We start from the raw sequence: 19,002 nt of genomic DNA on the forward strand, positions 1-19,002 counted from the left end.
TATATTTAAATAAAGCTTTCAATCCCCTTTTATATAAATCTTCCACTTGCACTTACATAAATTCCTAAATATTTATAACCCCTAGCCCTTTCAATAGGTACATTATTAAAATTACATATTTTTTCATACAGTTTTCCTGTTTTATTAAATACTACTCATTTAGTTTTCTTTATATTTATTTGGAGCCCCCATTTATCACAGTAGTTATATAGTTTATCAATACACTTCTGTAAACCATCAGCTGTTTCTGACATCAATACTAAGTCATCTGCATACAATAAGCAATTAAGCTGTAAGGAATTTCAAATAGCAGGTTTACAGGTCTCATCAAATGAGTCAAGAATATCATTTATAAAAATTTTAAATAAAGTGGGACTTAAATTATCCCATTGTTTGACTCCTATGTTAGATGTAAAGTTTTCAGTCATAGAATATTTGTCTACCTTTACACAAAGTTCAATATTATTATACATATCTTTTAGAGTGTTATAAAATAAATCCACTGACTCCAATATTTCTCAGTTTATAAAAAAGTTCATCATGACTAACACTGTCAAAGGCTCTTTTTAGGTCAACAAAGCATGTAAAGAATTTTTTATCGCCTTGTTGAGTATACTTTTCTATAAGAGTTCTCAAAACTAAATGATGATCACTGGTGCGCTTGCCTTCACAGAAACCAATTTGTTCCGGTTTAATGATATTTCTACTTGCCAAAAACTTCTCTAAACGAATATTTAAATTTTTTACAAATAACTTGCCTAAACAACTTCCAATGGTAATTCCTCTATAATTTTAAGGGTCGTCTTTTGAACCATTTTTAGATAAAGGAACTATATATCCTTTTGCCCAAATTTTGGGAACATTTCCTGAGTTTAAGATACTATTAAACAATTTTTGAAAACAAGGAACTAAATATATTTGACCGGACTTTAACATTTCATTTCAATATTCATTTCAGTAATATTTTGTGGACTGAATGTGATGGGTTTTTTGTTGTTGTTGTCTTTGTTCCTCGTCTTGTAAATGATCCACTAGTGGTCGATTATCCCATTGGTATCTTCTTACTTTTTATATGATTATGAATACAAGTCTTGTATCGTGGGGTCAATTCTGGTTTGATTTTAATCAATTTTGTACGAATAGAAGCAGAATTGTCCTTGGTTTTATTTATTTTTATTATTTATTTTTTTTTGCTTATAATTTTATTGTTAGGCGTTTTTACTTTCTGTTGATATAAACACGAGTCGTATTGTGTACCCTCTCTGCGTATCTAAAACAAAAACGTGGTAATAGAGTCAGACTTACTATAACAATAGAATACTCAGATTTCTGATTGGAGTCATTCTGATAATTTCATAGAAGTTTTAAGACAGCACAGGTATAGTTGGATTCGTTAAGACCGCACGAAGTCATTTCATTTAAGACCGCTAAGCATCCCCCTACTGTATTGGATAGGAGTTTGCAAATACAACAGTACATTTCTAATGCAATCAGATCTAGTTCAACTATTCCTCTACCTACAACCTAGGACTCTGATTTCCCATTAAGGGGATCAGTAACCTCAGTCTCTGCTGCTATATCAATGTAGTTATGAATATAGTTGTAGTGGTTATTAAATATGCCAAATACATCTTGGTCCTTCTGTTTCCCTTCATTTGCCCATTTACAAAAATCTGACCCCTGCTTTTCCTTTGTAGATTTATTTTGCTTTGAAATTTCCCTGTTTGGTCTCTTTGGAATTCATTTATGGAAAATGTGTTACTATTAATGGATTAAAAGAATGAACGAATAACAATAGGTGTACATCTGCTCTGTCAAGCCGTTAACTTACTTCAATATTAATTTTACTGTTGCCAGACCATTTCTGTTATGATTTAAGAATCCAGAGAGGAGAAAGAAAAATATTCCCTATATGTTATAAAAAATTACCAGTTTCCCGAAATGAAGTAAATATATTTAAAATTGAACTATCAAGGTATTCCATGCAATTTCGGTCTGTTGAACTGATGAAACGTGAACCTTTTAAAGACCAACGCAACTAAAATGACCAAATATATGTTAATGAATGCTTTTTAACTTCATACTTTAACTTTTTTTTGTGTCTTCTTTTAATTCTAGCGTCAGTGGTTAATCAATTGTAATCGAAGCTAGGAATAATTGCAGAAATCTAATTAGTGGTATCAGACATCAATCATGCATTCAAACATTATCATTTTAAACATAAAGTTTGGCTAAATCAAATATAAGCAACAAAATTGCCAAAACAGAAATTTAAATGAAATCAACACTTTGTTGTAAATACAATATGGTTAAGTAAGTTTGTTGTTCATGTCTTAATTATTAAGAGAAGATCTGAATCTGACATTTTTTTTACAGATAATCATCCTTGATTAAACTGGTAACGTCCATAAAAATTATGGTTTTGCCGACCTCTTTTTTATATTTTATATGAGTCGGAGTTCCTTCAGACACTTGTCAAAAACAAGACGATCAAAGAAGCCAGACCATTTAATTTCACATTAAAATATATTGATGATGTTCTTTCCATTAACAAACCAAACTTTTCTGATTGGGTTCCATTAGTATATCCTCCTGAACTAGAAATTAAAGAAAAAACAGACACGGCTTCCTCCGCCTTATTTTTAGACTTATACCTCGAATTTGAAATAAACGGTCATCTCAGTACCAGAATGATGACAAACGAGACGTTTTTAATTTTGAAATTATAAATTTCCCTAACCTTAGCAGCAATATACCAGCTTCATCTGCATATGGGATATACATTTTCCAACTCATTCGGTATTCAAGAGCTTGCAGCTGCTACTCAGACTTTATTAAACGTCACCAGTGGCTGAGCAGAAAGTTGATGAACTAGGGTTATGTTAAAGAACGCCTCGTCCTTTTTCCAAAAGAGTTCATTGGAAGATACCAAAACCTTGTTAATAAATAATCGTATCAACTTCACAAGTATTTACTCTAGGTACTGATGTTATTTATCATCTTAATTACATGTTATAGTACAGTCACTGTGTTCTTTTTATTTGTCCTTGTACATTTTTAACCTTTACTGCTTAGTCCATTTTTGCTAATATACTTTTGGCGTGGCTCGGTATTTATACATCTCGCTATTTTGTTATTGTGCTATGGTTAATGTTGTATTCCTGACTTTTATTTTTGCTTATGTATTTTGTCTATAGAGTGTCTATTTGCAATTTTGTTTTTCTTTGTTGAAATAGTTATTTGTTTTTAAAGTGATAAAGATTATAACACAAAATTGACTGCTGTACCCCAATTTTGGATATTTTTTTACTTTTTGCTCACACATTGTTGTCAATATTATGGAATTCTATGTGACTGTCATACAAGTGAGAGGTTTAGCTTATTATAAAACCATGTTTAATTCACCGTTTTCTACATTAGGAAATGCCTGTACTAAGTCAGGTATATGACAGTTGATTTCCATTTGTTTGATGTGTTTGAGCCTTTGATTTTGCCATTTTATAAAGGTCTTTCCGTTTTGAATTTTCCTTGGAGTTTGGTAGTTTTGTTATTTTACTCTTTATACCATACACATAAAAACAACTAGATGAAATGATACATGAATGTACACGAATTATCAGAATAATTTTGAGTCAACATTTTATCATACACATTTTCATTTTGTTTTGTTGCACATCCAGTGCTCCGGGCTTTTAGATAAAATAATCTGGTACAGGATTAAGTCTTTAATGCATGAAAAAGCCATAGATGTTCAAATGACCTGCAGATGATATAAAACACCGTGATACTCATTTACCACAAACTTGGCATGTGTAATGTTCCCTTAACTGAATAGTAACGAACAAAATGGAAGTAAATCAGCTACTTAATGTTTAATAAATTCGTTTGTGAGCATTGAAAGAACATGGAACTTAAACACTTTTTTTTATGAACAAAGAATTTAATGTAAGATTTCTTAATGTTGAAATCCTGCGAAATCATACAAAACTACATTATCGTGAAAAAAGTCTGAGAACAAGATTTGTTAAATAACCACGAAACATCTGTTGAATCCACGCTAAGAATATTCTATATCTTGTAGAACAGGGGATTCATAGGGAACCACGGTGTCCAAAATGACGTTTCAAAGCTGTTTGTTTCTCCACCAGAACCATTTACAGGCATAGAACCCTCCCAATTTTAACTGTACATTAATCTATCAACTAAGATTGCTAATGTGTATTCTCAGATCTAAAACAAATGCTTACATATACTTGGTTTTCAGTAGACATGTTATCTTTATATTTACTCCTTACTGCAATCTTTTGTTGTCATTATCATTATTGTTAGCTATATCAAATCTTTCAATAATCTAAATCTTTAAATTTCTTTTATCAAGATATTTGATGCTTTAATATTCAGCATATTCAATGAAAACGGTCAACCTTCAAGCATTCCTACACAAGGAAATATCATGCTGATACATGTATATATTCTATTATTTTGCTTTACACAATATGAAAAATAAAAAGACTCATACAATAAAAAATCATGAAAGCTCTTTAGTTCATTATACAACGTAAGACAAAACGAAAGAGAAATGGCAGTATTTCTAGAGGAAAAAAAGCACACCAGACCACTGTTTAAATTTATACCTTTAATTTTACAAGTGTTGTCGAGTACAAACAACATCCAAAAAGTTTCTTTTTTGCAAAAGTTTGCAGGTTGATAATAAGCTTTATGATGTTAATTGCCAATGAGACCACTATTTATTAAAGTTTATGTTACTGTTGATTATGCGTAATTTAAATAACAGAATTTTGCTGGAATAAATCTGCAAAAGTAAGAATAAACTTAACCGTGTCGCATAGAAAGAAATTGAAAAGAGCGCTTTGTCCAATATATATATAGTCAGTAATTAATTTGTATTTCACTAAATCTATGAGATGCACGGATGTATCGTGATTGACATCTAGCAAAGCATTACACTGAAACCAGTGCGAGGGTTCGTCTTAAACGTGCACGTAAGGTCAGAGCATTTATTTCATATTAAAAACAGAATAGCAAAAATATTGAACTTCAAGGCAACTTCAAAAAGAGGAAGTTCATTATTAACTGACAAAAGCAACCGCTATCAATCAACGGAACAAGTAGAAAATAGCCGAGTTAGAAGACATCACTGAGACTTCGAACGACCAAAACAGCAGGAAAGCGCTTTGCTATTGGTTATATGTTTGTACGTGTAATAATTTTATGACATGAATTGTTACTTACTGTCTTATCTTTTCTCTAAACGTTCCAACAACTGCTTTGAATAAAACATTTTTTAAGAAATATGTACTTACATTTATGAAATTTCTAATGGGTTTTGCTGTCTAACAACAACAACGATAATTTGATTTGTCAGATTAAAATCTTCCTTCTTTTGAAGCAATATATTGCTGAGCAATCTTGATGGAGGTAAATCGTAAAAGGAGCTTCGGACGCACCATATTAATGCAGTTTTATTTTCTTTTTTAGGCACTTAGTATAAGCCATTGCTGGTGTACTACTAGTCCACGAAGTAATAGTCAGCCCAGAGATCAGTAAATTCGCACTGACATGATTTATAACTTTTCTTAGATTTAGAATTTCTAGACTCCCACAGGCAAAATGGACCTTATATGAATTTGGCTTTTCTCTGTATGTCCCTTTTCTGTTGTCTAGCTTTTCTGTTTTCAAATACTTATGCATCCCTGGCTTTCACTTTTTGGGGTTTAAGGTAGATAGGGTGTCTTCCTCCATCTTGGATTTTGAAATACCAGAAAACAATCGGTCTAGATCTTTAATAAAAGGTGCAAATTTTGAGAGTAGTAGGTAATTCATGTGTAAGAATTTTCATTTATATATAGACAATGACATATTTTATCATATTTATGGTTGTATTTTACAAAAAAACAGAATACTTTTGTTTGATTCTATTTTTTCCAACTTTTCCACATAAGGGGAGGCAACTCAAATGTAAGGGCAGATAATTCAGATAAAGTTACTTTTACACTAGATGTGTAAGGAATTTACCTTTTTTATTATGTAGCAAGAAAACGGGTCCCGTGACCCCATTTTTTCGTTTTCTTATCTGAAAGCATACTATTAGAGCTATCGTCTCATATTTTATCTCAAAATTCTATGGTGTAGTTTTCGTTTTATGGCAGAAAATTGGGTTTTCCATGCATAATCTATACAAAATCTGTCAATTTTGCACAACCTGTAGCGTGAAAATACGCCCCGTGACCCATTCTTTTTATTATACTTTTTTTAAAAGCATGATATAAACTACATTTTGGCAAATTATTAAAAAATTCTATGGATTATAATTTAGACACCCCATCTACCTTAAGCGTTCCTAAATAAGGAAAATCCAGAAAAGAGCTTTTGACGCGCAAAGAAATAGGTGAGATAAGAGTTTTTGTCCTTTTAATGACTTTCCCTTTCTTAATTGACATTGGAGTTCGTATATTTGTTACACTTTTTTAAAGGCAATTGGAGAGCTCCTTTTATGCAGATTGGATGGAGACATGAAGGTTCTTACCAGATTTTCATTATCTTTTTTCCAGAATGTGCCTGAGATTTTCAAATGGACACTTAATTCACAGAAATGTATATAACGAGTAGTAGTCTGTGTTGACATGAATTATCAAAATAGTTAAGAACTAAATCATGAAGGCCAGAATACTTATTGATTTTACTACGGGTTCGCCCTATTTGCTTAATAGTATACCTCAAGCGACAGCGATGATACCTTTCAAGATGTATCCCAATTTTCTTTTTTATTTCTGAAATATGAAAAAAAGAAGATGTGGTAGGATTGCCACCAGAGAACACATGACATAAAACATCAATTATAGGTAACCGTACGGCCTTCAACAATGAGCAAAATCCATTCCGCATAGAAAGCAATATAGGCACCATAACGAAAACAATTCAAACGAGAATAATAACAGCGTGATTTAAGTACAAAACAATAAAAGAAAAACAAATATAATATACAGCAACAAACAACAACCACTAATTTACCTGACAAAAACCTATAACAAAAAAAAATAAAAAAACACAAAAGACACAAAAAAAAATTTACGAAACGTCATAGTAAAAGTGGCACAGTTTTAGCCGTAATTGGATTTCCTATGGGAAATTGCATTGTCTATATTTACAGAAGTACAACCTATAAATACACGTTTGCGGGAAATGCTATGATAATTTATGGTATCTTATATTTCGAGAAAAAAAAGAATTAAAAAAAAGTTAAAAGGTAAGCTTAATACCGTCAGAGGCATTCTTATGTTCTTAAGTTAAAAGAAATTCTACTCAAGCTCAAGTCCAAGTGGATAGAAATTTTACACGATTGATTATTACATCTACTAAAAAAGATACTCGTTTAATATAAGTGTCAGACGTTGTTAGAGTGAAGACATAAATAAAAGTTTTTAGTGAAAATTATGTTTGAAATTACAATTCATTTAGTTCTCTGTGACAACTAAGCCATTGCGAATTATCCTTTACAGGAATACTGCAAGGGAGTTATAGCTTAAGTTGACATTTCAGGAGTCAAATTATGGCTCTTGTTATTCAACTCTTGTTGCATGGTTGAATGTTTTCGTTTGGTAAGTGTCGTATTTTAACTCTATGCAGACACTAGGAAATCGGAAACTAAATAAGAACGAAATGCACATAGTTTATATAAATTTAATCTTTAATCCCAGAAATATCTTTGAAAGATATCTGTCAGTTGGTTTTCATGGCGGAGTAGGCAGTGCTTGAAACTATGGACATGTCAGTCGCATACATGCACACCATTGCGGCAATTTGATATATCTTTGTACCAAACCAAACTTTGAGCACCAAATTGTATAATAGATTGACCTCCATTCAGTCTGTCTGCATGCCGAGATTCCTTGATTGGAGGCCTGTACTCCTCGACAACCACTAGATCTATAAAATATATGTTTCATGTTAAATGTTCGCTTTTGCAAAAAAGAAAAAAAAAACGACTCATATGCCTGATACTTGATCAAATGTAAAATAAAAGTTGTTTCGAAATCAATTACAAATAAAAACAAAAATATAAATCAACCATGAAATTTATATATGAACATACTGCTTTGGTGAATTTTAACTATAAATCATAACTTATTCATTATTTGTGTTTTTCTGTCAGTGGAAACATATACATTTATTAGTTATTATTGAATACATAGAATCCTGAACATTAACCAAGAATTTGAAATCTTTTCTCAAAATCAATTACTCGTAATTAACTTTATGCCATGCGTTCAGACAGGACATATAAAGTTGTTTCGTGTGTGGTTTATTTTGTAGAAATGATAACTTATTTTTTTAACAACAAACACATGTACACAACAAACATAAATAGTACTTACAGGCAGGCAGCGTAGGGACATCGTAAAAAATACCATGGAGCAACCATCCAGCATTTTTGTCTATTGTATACGATGGATCTCGGAAAGTAAAAGTACTTTGTGTATTTTGGGCACGTATATTGCCAGAAAGGAATACTTCTAGATGAAACAGGTGTGTCAAAAGATCTTGCAGCATCAGTTCTGAAAAGATTTATATTTGTATATTAAAAAGTAATAACTGAACAGTGACATTGAAAACTAATAGTATCAACTTTGGAATTTACAGCTTGAGAAAGACAAAACAAAGAATTTAATAAAAATTGTATTTTTTTCTCAAGCAGCGCTCACTAGAGTCAACACAAAAGAAAATGAACACACGACAATGACTTGAACTTATATCCATTAGAATAACAGTTGTTTCCCTTTGTAAAACCCATTAAGAACTGGTTAAAAATCGTATGGTCAATTTAAGATTCTGAGTACTTTAATAACATTCAGAGCAGATGCTTTTCATAAATTATGTTTCTTCCTAATTAGATGAATGTTGATATGGACATACGAATGTGCAAAACCTTATACTCCATCCTCAAATTAAATTGAAATGTTGACGCACATTGAAGAACTCGACATTTCAGGAGTCAAATCATGGTTCTTTTTATTCAACTCTTGTTGAAGGGTTGAATGTTTTCAGTATTGTATTTTAACTCCATGCAAACACTCGGAAAATCGTCAATCAAATAAGAACAAAATGCACATAGTAAATGTAAATTTCAGGGACTTTAATCTTAGAAATATCTTTGAAATATATCTGTCAGTTGGTTTATAGGGCGGAGTAGGCAGTGCTTGGAACTAAGGGCATCTCAGCCGCACGGGGAAGACAAAACAAAGAATTCAATGATTTTTTTTCTCAAGCAGTGCTCACTAGAATCAACACAAAAAACACACGAACATACTGAACAAACGACAATGACAAGAACTTATATCCATTAGAATACCAGTTTTCCTTTGTAAAACCCATTAAAAAACTTGTTGAAAACGTATGGTCAGTTTTAGATTCTGAGTACTTTAACATTCATAGCAGACGCTTTTCATAAAGTAGGTTTCTTCCTAATTGGATGAAGGTTGATATGGACATACGAATGTGCAAAACCTTATACTCAATCCTCAAATTAAATTGAAATTTTCACGCACTGGTTTCAATTTGTATTGATTTTCCTTATGTAAGTTATTCGTATTGACCTCTGCTTATAAGTTTTTTCCCTGTCATATTTGAATTATTGATCAAATTAGTTTTTAAAGTGATAATTGCAAAAATTGAAAAACTCTGTATGGTTAACACCAATTAATTTAATCTACAAAACGGCACGCGTTTCTTTGTAATGCATAATTGCTCTAACTGGTATTGCCTTTTATTCCAAAACATATTTGCTACAGAATTTATAACACTTACCTGTGTCTGTATGTCTGACAAGAACCGTGTCCATGAACTCTTCCAATACGGAGGAGGTGTTTGCTCGTTCTGCTGGACTTAACCATGGCTTTTCTTATAGCTGCCCTGGAAATACATGCATGTGATGTAAAGTTGTTTAGGAATTATAGTTTAGTTAAAATGTATGAATAAAGATAGTTATTTTTTCTTTTCTTTTCCTACAGTTTAACACAAATTTCAGTATCTGTTTTTGCAGTAAGAAAATGATTTCAAGCCATTTATTCAGATTGCTAAATTGTTTAAACTGTTTACTATCTATTTGTGGTTGATTGGATAACGCCTTATGGAGTTTATAAGGTATTCGAGAACCTGCCCTTCTTACCAGAATATTAGGTACTTGCAGGTACAGTTAAAGTAATCTATTCTAACATGTCTAACACTTCATCATTTATTAATTGATTGTTAAGAAATATATGTGTTACAGATGACCACGGATATATTCCATTTGTTTGAGTGACAATTTCGTCCTGCTTTCTACGTGATAATATAAGCAAATGCAAATTATAGTTGTACATGCCATTATCAACACGCCGAGTGTCACTTGAGGCGCAGGAACTATTCACCCTTCCGGAAGCACCTGAATCTAATCATGTTTTCTTGGGAAGGTTGATGCTGTTCAATCGTTAGTTTCTGCGAAGTGTTTTTGTTAATTGTTGGTTGTCTTTTTTTTTTTACTTTACGTAGAGTTTACCTTTTTCTTCGACAGAGATTATGATTCATCCAATTCATGAAAGTGAATGAGGTCTCAACATTACTATGAAAGTCCGCAAACAAATAATTAAACGAACAATTAGGAAACTCAAACGTGTGATCCCTATGTGTTGAAAACAAGTTAGAAAGAATACAAATGTTGCGACAACATCCCTGATTACTGCAACCCCATTCCAATATAAAAATATGCTTTTATTTAACTGTTACTTGACAAAAAGCTGAAATTCGGCAACATTATAAATTGTAATCCTCATCTACCCCAAGACTAACCCCACTCTAAACCCTGCTAGTGATAACAGGAAATTGGAATACATTGCACGTGTTAACATGAAATAGATATGCTTGATGATAACAAGTCTGAGAATAATCGTTCTAAATTTTGATGTCGTAAGAACTAAAAGATATGGAAAAATAGATGTGACTAGTTTTACAGTTGGCAACACTATGTCACCTTGATTTGATTATTAATCCTTAATTAATTGCAAGATTTGTCAGGGTTAGTGCTTCAGACTTTCACTAGATAAATGTTATCTATAAATTCATAACATTAGTTTTGGTGAAGTGTTTAGTTTTTACAATTCTAAATGTACTTACCTTGGATATTTGCCAGCATTTCTTGCTTCAACCAATTTTTGTACGTGAATTTGTTTTGGTCGGGTGCAAACTCGGTTAGGAGTAGGCGTTCGAGTAGTAGTAGGAACAAGAGTAGGAGCAGGAGGGGGATTAGTAGTTGAATCTGTATAAACAACAGAGGTAGGAGCAGGAGGAGGAGTAGTAGGAGAAGGGCCACCAGGAGTAACTGATTGCACGTAGATAACAAAAATCACTAAACGTAATGTGATGTGCTGCCCCTAAAATAGAAACAAAATGGAGCTGTAATTAAATTTTATTTGTTTTTCAAGATATCTCGATATAATCTATTTTTCCTTCTCCTTTTGGTGGGAGGTAACATGTGACACAGTAGCTCTTAATCTACACAAAGACTACCAAGATAAGTCAGTTTTTTTAAATAAATTAAGTATAAAATTCACTAAATAACAGACTGTTACTTCTCTGATAATGTAAACGTGGCATGAGTTACGCATTTTGAAATTGGTTTTCGATGGTGATAAGTAACATTATGTTGTCTCCATTGACGGGATGAGTCTAAATAAGAACGAAACGATTTCCATATGTTAACTCAACTTCGCTTTGGAATGAAATTGTATACCTTTGGAAATCACATATTATCATAATGATGAAGAGCAAGCCAAATTAATGTCTACTATTGCTACAATTTCTTGCCAAAATAGTTGGATATCTTAATATAACATTAGATGTAGTACATGCATGATTGTTAATGAGAGAATATTAACAAGAGTCCAAATGAAAGAGAGGCAAACGATACTAAAGGGATAATTAAACTGATCAGTTGAAATCATACTGCCAACACCATGGCAAAAATCGAAAACCGGGGATAATCTCATGTTTAAGGGTAAGCGGACAAAATGTGAAATTGATTTCAGACCATTTTTAGCATCGCACAGCCTACAACAATTGCAAAACCGATAACGTATAGTCAGCTATTAAATACCCGACGTGACAAAATGTGGAACAAATACAATCACTGATTAAAAAGCTCCTTACTTGGGACCCTCTTCCTAACCTGGGACAGTGATTTTATATGACAAAATATTATTTAAGAAATAATTCTTTCATGCCATGCTTTATGCTCATTTTAACATTGGTAGGCATTTAATTTGTCAATATCTTTATACCGGGCGTTAGCAAGGTGTAAAATATTGACAAATATAATGCCTACCAATGTTAACTTTTGTACTTCGAAGAGGACCTTTAATACACATCCAAAAGGCAGCCATTTTGATTTGATGAACCAAAAACGTTATAAAAAAATCAACAGTTGAACGATCAAAAAATTAATATATAAACATAAACTTACTTTTAGAATGATTTTATTTAATTTGCTAGCGAGCAACACCGACAAAACTATCCATTCCGACCTCCGGCGTTGTTCAAAATACATCTGACGTTGCAATTTCAATTGTGACGTCAATCACGTGCAGCCCATGTTTTATTGTAATTAGAACATGGACTTTCTGTTTGTTTCCAAATCGAAAGAAGGACTTCATATTAGAATAAACTATAAAAATCATCTGGAAATGGCTTGACTCGTTAGATTGGCATGAAGCACCAACATAAATAACGTAATGACAAAAGACACAAAGTACCGATCTAACAGTACTAGCAGGTACTTAAAGCAAGTTCAAAGCAAGTTCAAAGCAAATAACAACTAATACATAAACCATGTTCTCTCAGACTAAAGTATCAATCTGTATACATTCAACAGATCTAACTGTATTGTAAAAACGTCATAAACAGTTTGAGAAAAGCGTGACCTTGTGCAAGCCACAAAATCAGTACATAATATCGACATGATATACTACCATACGTTTTTATTTGTGTATATGAATACATATTTAGTTACTTTTTGGTCAGTTTGTTTCGACTTATGAGTTTGAATATCCCTTTTGGTATGTTCGCCTCTCTTTTACATCTGCCTACAATGAACTGCAGATCAAATGTTTGGGTTTACAGTTGACTCGTGGTTACTGTTCGGGAGTTGTGCACCTTGAATTGTCTCAAATATGGCAAAAGAAGTTTCCAATGTGACCTAAAACTATCTTTGGAGAAGTACATTTAAACTTCGCAACATTTATACATAACATGTAAGTAATTTTAAAATTTTACTATTGGCTTAAATACTGCTTAACACTGAACAATGCTTAATTATTTAGAACATACTCATCCCTTCTCGTCCAATGGAAAACAGATTTTCCCCTTATATTTTTTGCTTTCCATGCAATATAAAATGCTATACACGAACTACTTTCCATTGTAGATTCAGTATGATAGTGAACTCTAAATAACAGATTAAAGAAGAGTATAATCCCTTGAGGCAAATATAGGCAAAGTGTACTTAGAAAAGAGCAAAGGAAAAAAGGAGTACTGTTGTTAGTCTAATCATTATAAATGACAAGAGAATAGAATTATAAAAAACATTTAATGTTTAGTTTTGAATATTGCATATGTTATATAATGGTACATAAATGAAAGGAAAACAATAAATTGAAAAGGGAAAAAGGTGTAGGTAAATTAATATTTAATCTTAATATTACATCAGACCCTAGAATCAATGTCATTTTATTTTTAAGACACAGTAAGTGTTGATATATAAAGCAAAGGACATTTATGAGAAAAAAATTCAATACATTTATTGATAGAAAAGGTAAGCATCTGATGTTTTAACGATCATAATTTTAGTATTCATTGATTTAGTTTTATCATTATTAAATTTTTTAAAAAGCTGATTTATCATTTTGTTTTTTTGAAATGAAGGAATTTGAAATATATAGGTACAATTTCACCTGAAGCAGACCAAAAAATCTCCATTTTTAACAATTTATCCTTTTTGTCCTCACAAATCTCAGTGATATTTCATTCCTTCTGTTGAAATGGTAATTGTATATTGATAAAAACCCTATCATTTACCATCGTTACACTTCAAAGTGAACTCATATTAAGATTTGATTAATAACAATGACAAAGGACAAACTTGTAATGTCACTCGAATGTGTAAATATGTTCTAAATTTGTCAGACAATACTTGTTAGAATACACCTGTGACGTAAATCTTTTGTTCAAACTCTCCATTATTTTTCAGGAATGGAGAGTTATTTATTATTGTTTATCTTAATTCATCTAGAAATTTTGCCCTTTGGGTATTTCCATGGGCACTTTTTTAAAAAGTGTTCACCCATGGAAATAGTTCTATAGGACGTAACGCGATATTAAATGAAGATAAAAACTTACATAAACGGCTGATATTAAATGGATTTTTTTAATTGGGATGACATCGTAGTAATACAATGAATACAAAATATCTCATTATAAATAAATTGCTTTTAGTTACGAGTCGTAATCTTGTCGTATAATATATAGTATCGTTTTCCATAAAATTCCACAACATTATCTACAATTTCTTTTTCGATGCAAATCTTGGCCAAATTTCTGCCACGGATAGTTTCCAAGTGGGTAAAAACGAATATTTTCCATTGAGTGCCATTCCTCTTCTGTGCATCTACAACATATGACATGTGTTAACTCAGTTAGATTCTTTTGTAATATTTAACACATTAACATTATACAATAAGGAAAATTTGAGAAACATATATTTCACTTAAATATAGATTTGCTTTTAATTTTACCGTTTAAGATATCATTTGCTTGAAACTTAAAGTGTTGTATTTTTTTATACAGCAAAAATCGTTCGTTCCATTTTAATATGTATATTGAAAAAAACGAAATATTGCTCAGATAGTTTCTACATTAATATTGTGGTTAAATAGAATAAATAGTTCAAGAAACTGAAATGGTCAAAATGGCATATTCGGTATATTACTTGATTTTTCGTAGTTATAATTTGAGGGGTATGGATAACATTTGAATAATGCTTGTGTTAAATATTGGGCGGGATTTTTATTCAATTTTCAACAGAAACGCGTAACACAATCGAATTCCTTCACTGTTGTTATATGTCCAGTGGCAAATATGACAGTTACATCGGCAGTGCAAATGACGGCGTTAATCGTTGAATGTTTAAATGAAATCAAAAAGTAGTTTTCCACTTAAGTTAAAGACATACAAAACGCAATCTAGAAATGTTTTTAATCACGCGTTTTTTTTTTCTTTCTAAAAATTGTTTGTCTCCTTTCTGATAATAGGGAAGAATGAAAAAATATTTTCAGTTTGCTTGTATTGATATTTAAGACTCTAAAACATGCATAACATTTGTTTTGTTGTTATGAGCAAAGGGAGCGAACAAAAAATGTTGGATTATGCATGAAACAGGAAACACTTTTTTCTTGTTTAATTTTATTTGATCTAATAGAATGGTTTGAAATATAGAATCATATTTTGTTTCAGATATAACTTCAAAACGAGCACACCCTTATTAGTTAGAAAACATAGACTAGAGTGTTACATACCTGGAAATTTATTCTAGTTGTACCATGTCATTTTTCTCAGATGATTCTACATCCAAGATTTATCAAACGAAAAACACACATAATCCATTAACATAATAATACGCATGAATATTAGTTTTGTCTCTCTCTCCCGAAATACCACTTAAAGACACAAATAAATATCCTGTCAATAGCACCACAAGAAAGACGTGCGCATCCAAATGACTTAAAACATAAATCTGTATGAACTTAATTCAAGATCTTTTTATAGTTATTATTCTACTGTTCATAAATGCTTCGTTTAGTGAGTAGATGGTCAGCTTGATCGTAAATTTTGACTTTGGATTATTGGGTACACCACGGGGAAAATAAAAAAAAAACCATTACAAAATAAAATAAAATTCTTTAAAATGTTATAATCTAAAGATTCTAAAAATTCCTCAAGGTCAAATTGGTATGTTGACCTTGACCTTTGACCTAACACCTTGTAATGGGATAATCCCAGAAACCTTAATACTTACAGAAGTGTTGAATAGTGGAAAGGGTTTGGGTCATTAATGCGCAACTTTGTTACATTTTGACCGAAGAGATTTGACCTTCCTGTAAGGGGCATAACCCTGTTTTAAGTTTCTGACAAGTCAAAGTCAGCTTTTACTATATAACCAAAAGTCCTAGACCCATGTGGTCTTCAGCAATGACATTGGGGACTAATGCCCTTGACAAAGGTCAAAGTTATGTCCAGGATAGCGAATTATGTGTTTAGACCTTATTTAAAGGATTTTTAGTGTGTTTTAAAGGTTTTTAATGTTGACCTTTACCTTTGACCTTACATTTTTTATTGGATATCTCAAAAACGGTTAATCTTACAGAAATAGCAAATTTGTTGTTTTTTGTCATATTTTTACAGTTGTATGTGTGTTTAAGATCTTTTCAATGCATTCTACGCCATTTGGAACATGTATTTTACATTAAGAAAAGGAAAGACCTCTCAATTGTTCAAGAACAATTGACATTTTAATTAAGGTCTTTCCGTTTTCTATAAGGAAAGACCTTACAGTATTTCTTCTGATTATTATTATTATTAAGGTCTTTCCTTTTTCTATAAGGAAAGACCTTACTGTATTTATTCTGTTTATTATTAAGGTCTTTCCTTTTCCAAAAGGGAAAGACCTCACTGTATTTCTTCTGATTATTATTATTATTAAGGTCTTTCCTTTTTCAAAAGGGAAAGACCTTACTGTATTTCTTCTGTTGATTATTATTCTTTTTCCGCCAAACTTTGACGAAGTTAGCAGCCTTAACCGTAAGAAGTGTCACTTTCAGGTTCACACCTTGTATCGGTGTCATGAATACCTATCCGGAACTCACCCTGTGAGTCGAAAAATTTTGTCGGTTCGGAAAGAATGAAATTTGTTCAGGACCAGACCCCGGTTCTTCGTTACATTTGGATTGAAAAGATTCAACGACTCATTGGTATGGTTATGCCCCTATGAAAATTAACCGCAGTCGGTTGGCCCCCAAAACTCAGAAACCGTAAGTCGTAGACACCTAAGATCTTCAACAATCATCATCCATTGATGTGACTCTGAAAAATATCTCAAGGTCAAATTTGTATGTTGACCTTGACCTTTGACCTAACACCTTGTTCTGGGATAATCTCATAAACCATTATATTTACAGAAGTTTTTAATAGTGGGAAATGTTTGGGTCATTAAGGCGCAAATTCGTTTCATTTTGACCGAAAAGATTTAACCTTTCTATAAGGGGCATAACCCCTAGTTTAGGTTTCTAAAAAGACAAAATCAGGTTTTACTGTTAAACCAAAGGTCCTAGACCCATGGTGTCTTCAACAATGACATTGGAAACTTATGACCTTGACAAAGGTCAAAAGGTCAAAGGTCAAGGTCATGTCCCAGTTAACGAATTATGTGTTTTCGACCTTATTTAAAGGATTTTTAGTGTGTTTTAAAGCTTTTTGTGGTTGACCTTGACATTTGACCCTAAAACTTATTTATTCGGTATCTTCAAAACGATAATACTTACAGAAATAGTAAATAGTGAAAAATAATTGGGACATAAAGGCACAACTTTTTTACATTTTTACCAAAGAGATTTGACCTATCCGTAAGGGGCATAACCCCTGTTAACTGTTTTAGAAAAGACAAAATAACCTTTAACTCATGAACCAAAGGTCCTAGACTTATGGGGTCTTTTGTTATGACATTGTGGACCAATGACCTTGACAAAGGTCATAAGGTCAAAAGTCAAGGTCATGTCCCAAATTCCGAATTATGTGTTTTTGACAATATTTTAAGGGTTTTGTGTGTTTTAGAGCTTTTCAATGCATTATACGCTTATTTAAACATATATTTTACATAATGAAAAGGAAAGACCTCTCAATTGTTCAAGAACAATTGACATTTTAATTATTATTATTATTCTTTTTCCGCCAAACTTTGACGAAGTTAGCAGCCTTAACGGTAAGACGTGTCGCTTTCAGGTTCACACTTTGTATCTGTGTCATAACTATCTATCCGGAACTCACCCTGTGAGTCAAAAATTTTTGTCGGTTCGGAGTAATCCCTCCGAAACCTAAAAACCTTGTTATCATTCAAACACCGTAACCGTTATAGGTAGAAAAGAGTGAAGGGTGAAATTTGTTCAGGACCAGACCCGGTTCTTCGTTACATTTGGATCAAAAAGATTCAACGACTTCTTGGTAGAGTTATGCCCTATGAAAATTAACCGATTGGCCAATAAAACTCAGAAACCGTAAGTCGTAGCCACCTAGGATCTTCACCAATGATCATTAATTTATATGACTTTGAAAATGCATCAAGGTCAAATTTGTATGTTGACCTTGACCTTTGACCTTACACCTTGTTATGAGATGATCTCAGAAACCATTATATTTACAGAAGTTTTGAATAGTTGAAAATGATTGGGTCATTTAAGCGCAACTTTGTTACATTTTGACCGAAGAGATTTGACCTTTCTGTAAGGGGCAAAACCCCTGTTTTAGGTTTCTGAAAAGACAAAATTAGCCTTTACTATATAACCAAAGGTCCTAGACCCATGGGGTCTTCAGCAATGACATTTGGGACCAATGACCTTGACAAAAGTCACAAGGTCAAAGGTCAAGGTCATGTCCCAAATAACGAAATATGTTTTTGACCTTTTTAAAGGATTTTTAGTGTGTTTTAAAGGTTTTTAAGGTTGACCTTGACTTTTGACCTTACAACTTTTTATTGGATATATCAAAAACGGTTAATCTTACAGAAATAGTAAATAGTGAAAAATGTTAAGGTGACTGAGGCACAACTTTTTTATATTTGACCGAAGAGATTTGTCATTTTCTTAAGAGGTATAACCTCCGTTAACGGTTTCTGAAAAAATAAAATTG

The 19,002-nt window shown here is 32.1% G+C and overlaps 1 protein-coding gene across 2 annotated transcripts in view; it reads right to left on the bottom strand.

The window, feature by feature from the left end:
- Window positions 1-7,687: 7,687 nt before the first annotated feature.
- LOC127706372 (uncharacterized) overlaps window positions 7,688-19,002 on the bottom strand; it is a 91,342-nt gene continuing 80,027 nt past the window's right edge. For both annotated transcript variants that reach the window (XM_052210950.1, XM_052210949.1), the window contains exons 2-5: window positions 11,170-11,426; window positions 9,826-9,930; window positions 8,397-8,576; window positions 7,688-7,947 (exon numbers count right to left, since the gene is read on the bottom strand). In XM_052210950.1, coding sequence (XP_052066910.1) covers window positions 7,779-7,947; window positions 8,397-8,576; window positions 9,826-9,930; window positions 11,170-11,426 — 711 coding nt within the window. In that variant the 3' untranslated portion in view covers window positions 7,688-7,778. The remainder of the gene's footprint in view (window positions 7,948-8,396; window positions 8,577-9,825; window positions 9,931-11,169; window positions 11,427-19,002) is intronic.

This window comes from Mytilus californianus, unplaced genomic scaffold (genome assembly GCF_021869535.1).
Source record: "Mytilus californianus isolate M0D057914Y unplaced genomic scaffold, xbMytCali1.0.p SCAF_6, whole genome shotgun sequence".
NCBI classification, from domain to species: Eukaryota; Metazoa; Mollusca; class Bivalvia; order Mytilida; family Mytilidae; genus Mytilus; species Mytilus californianus.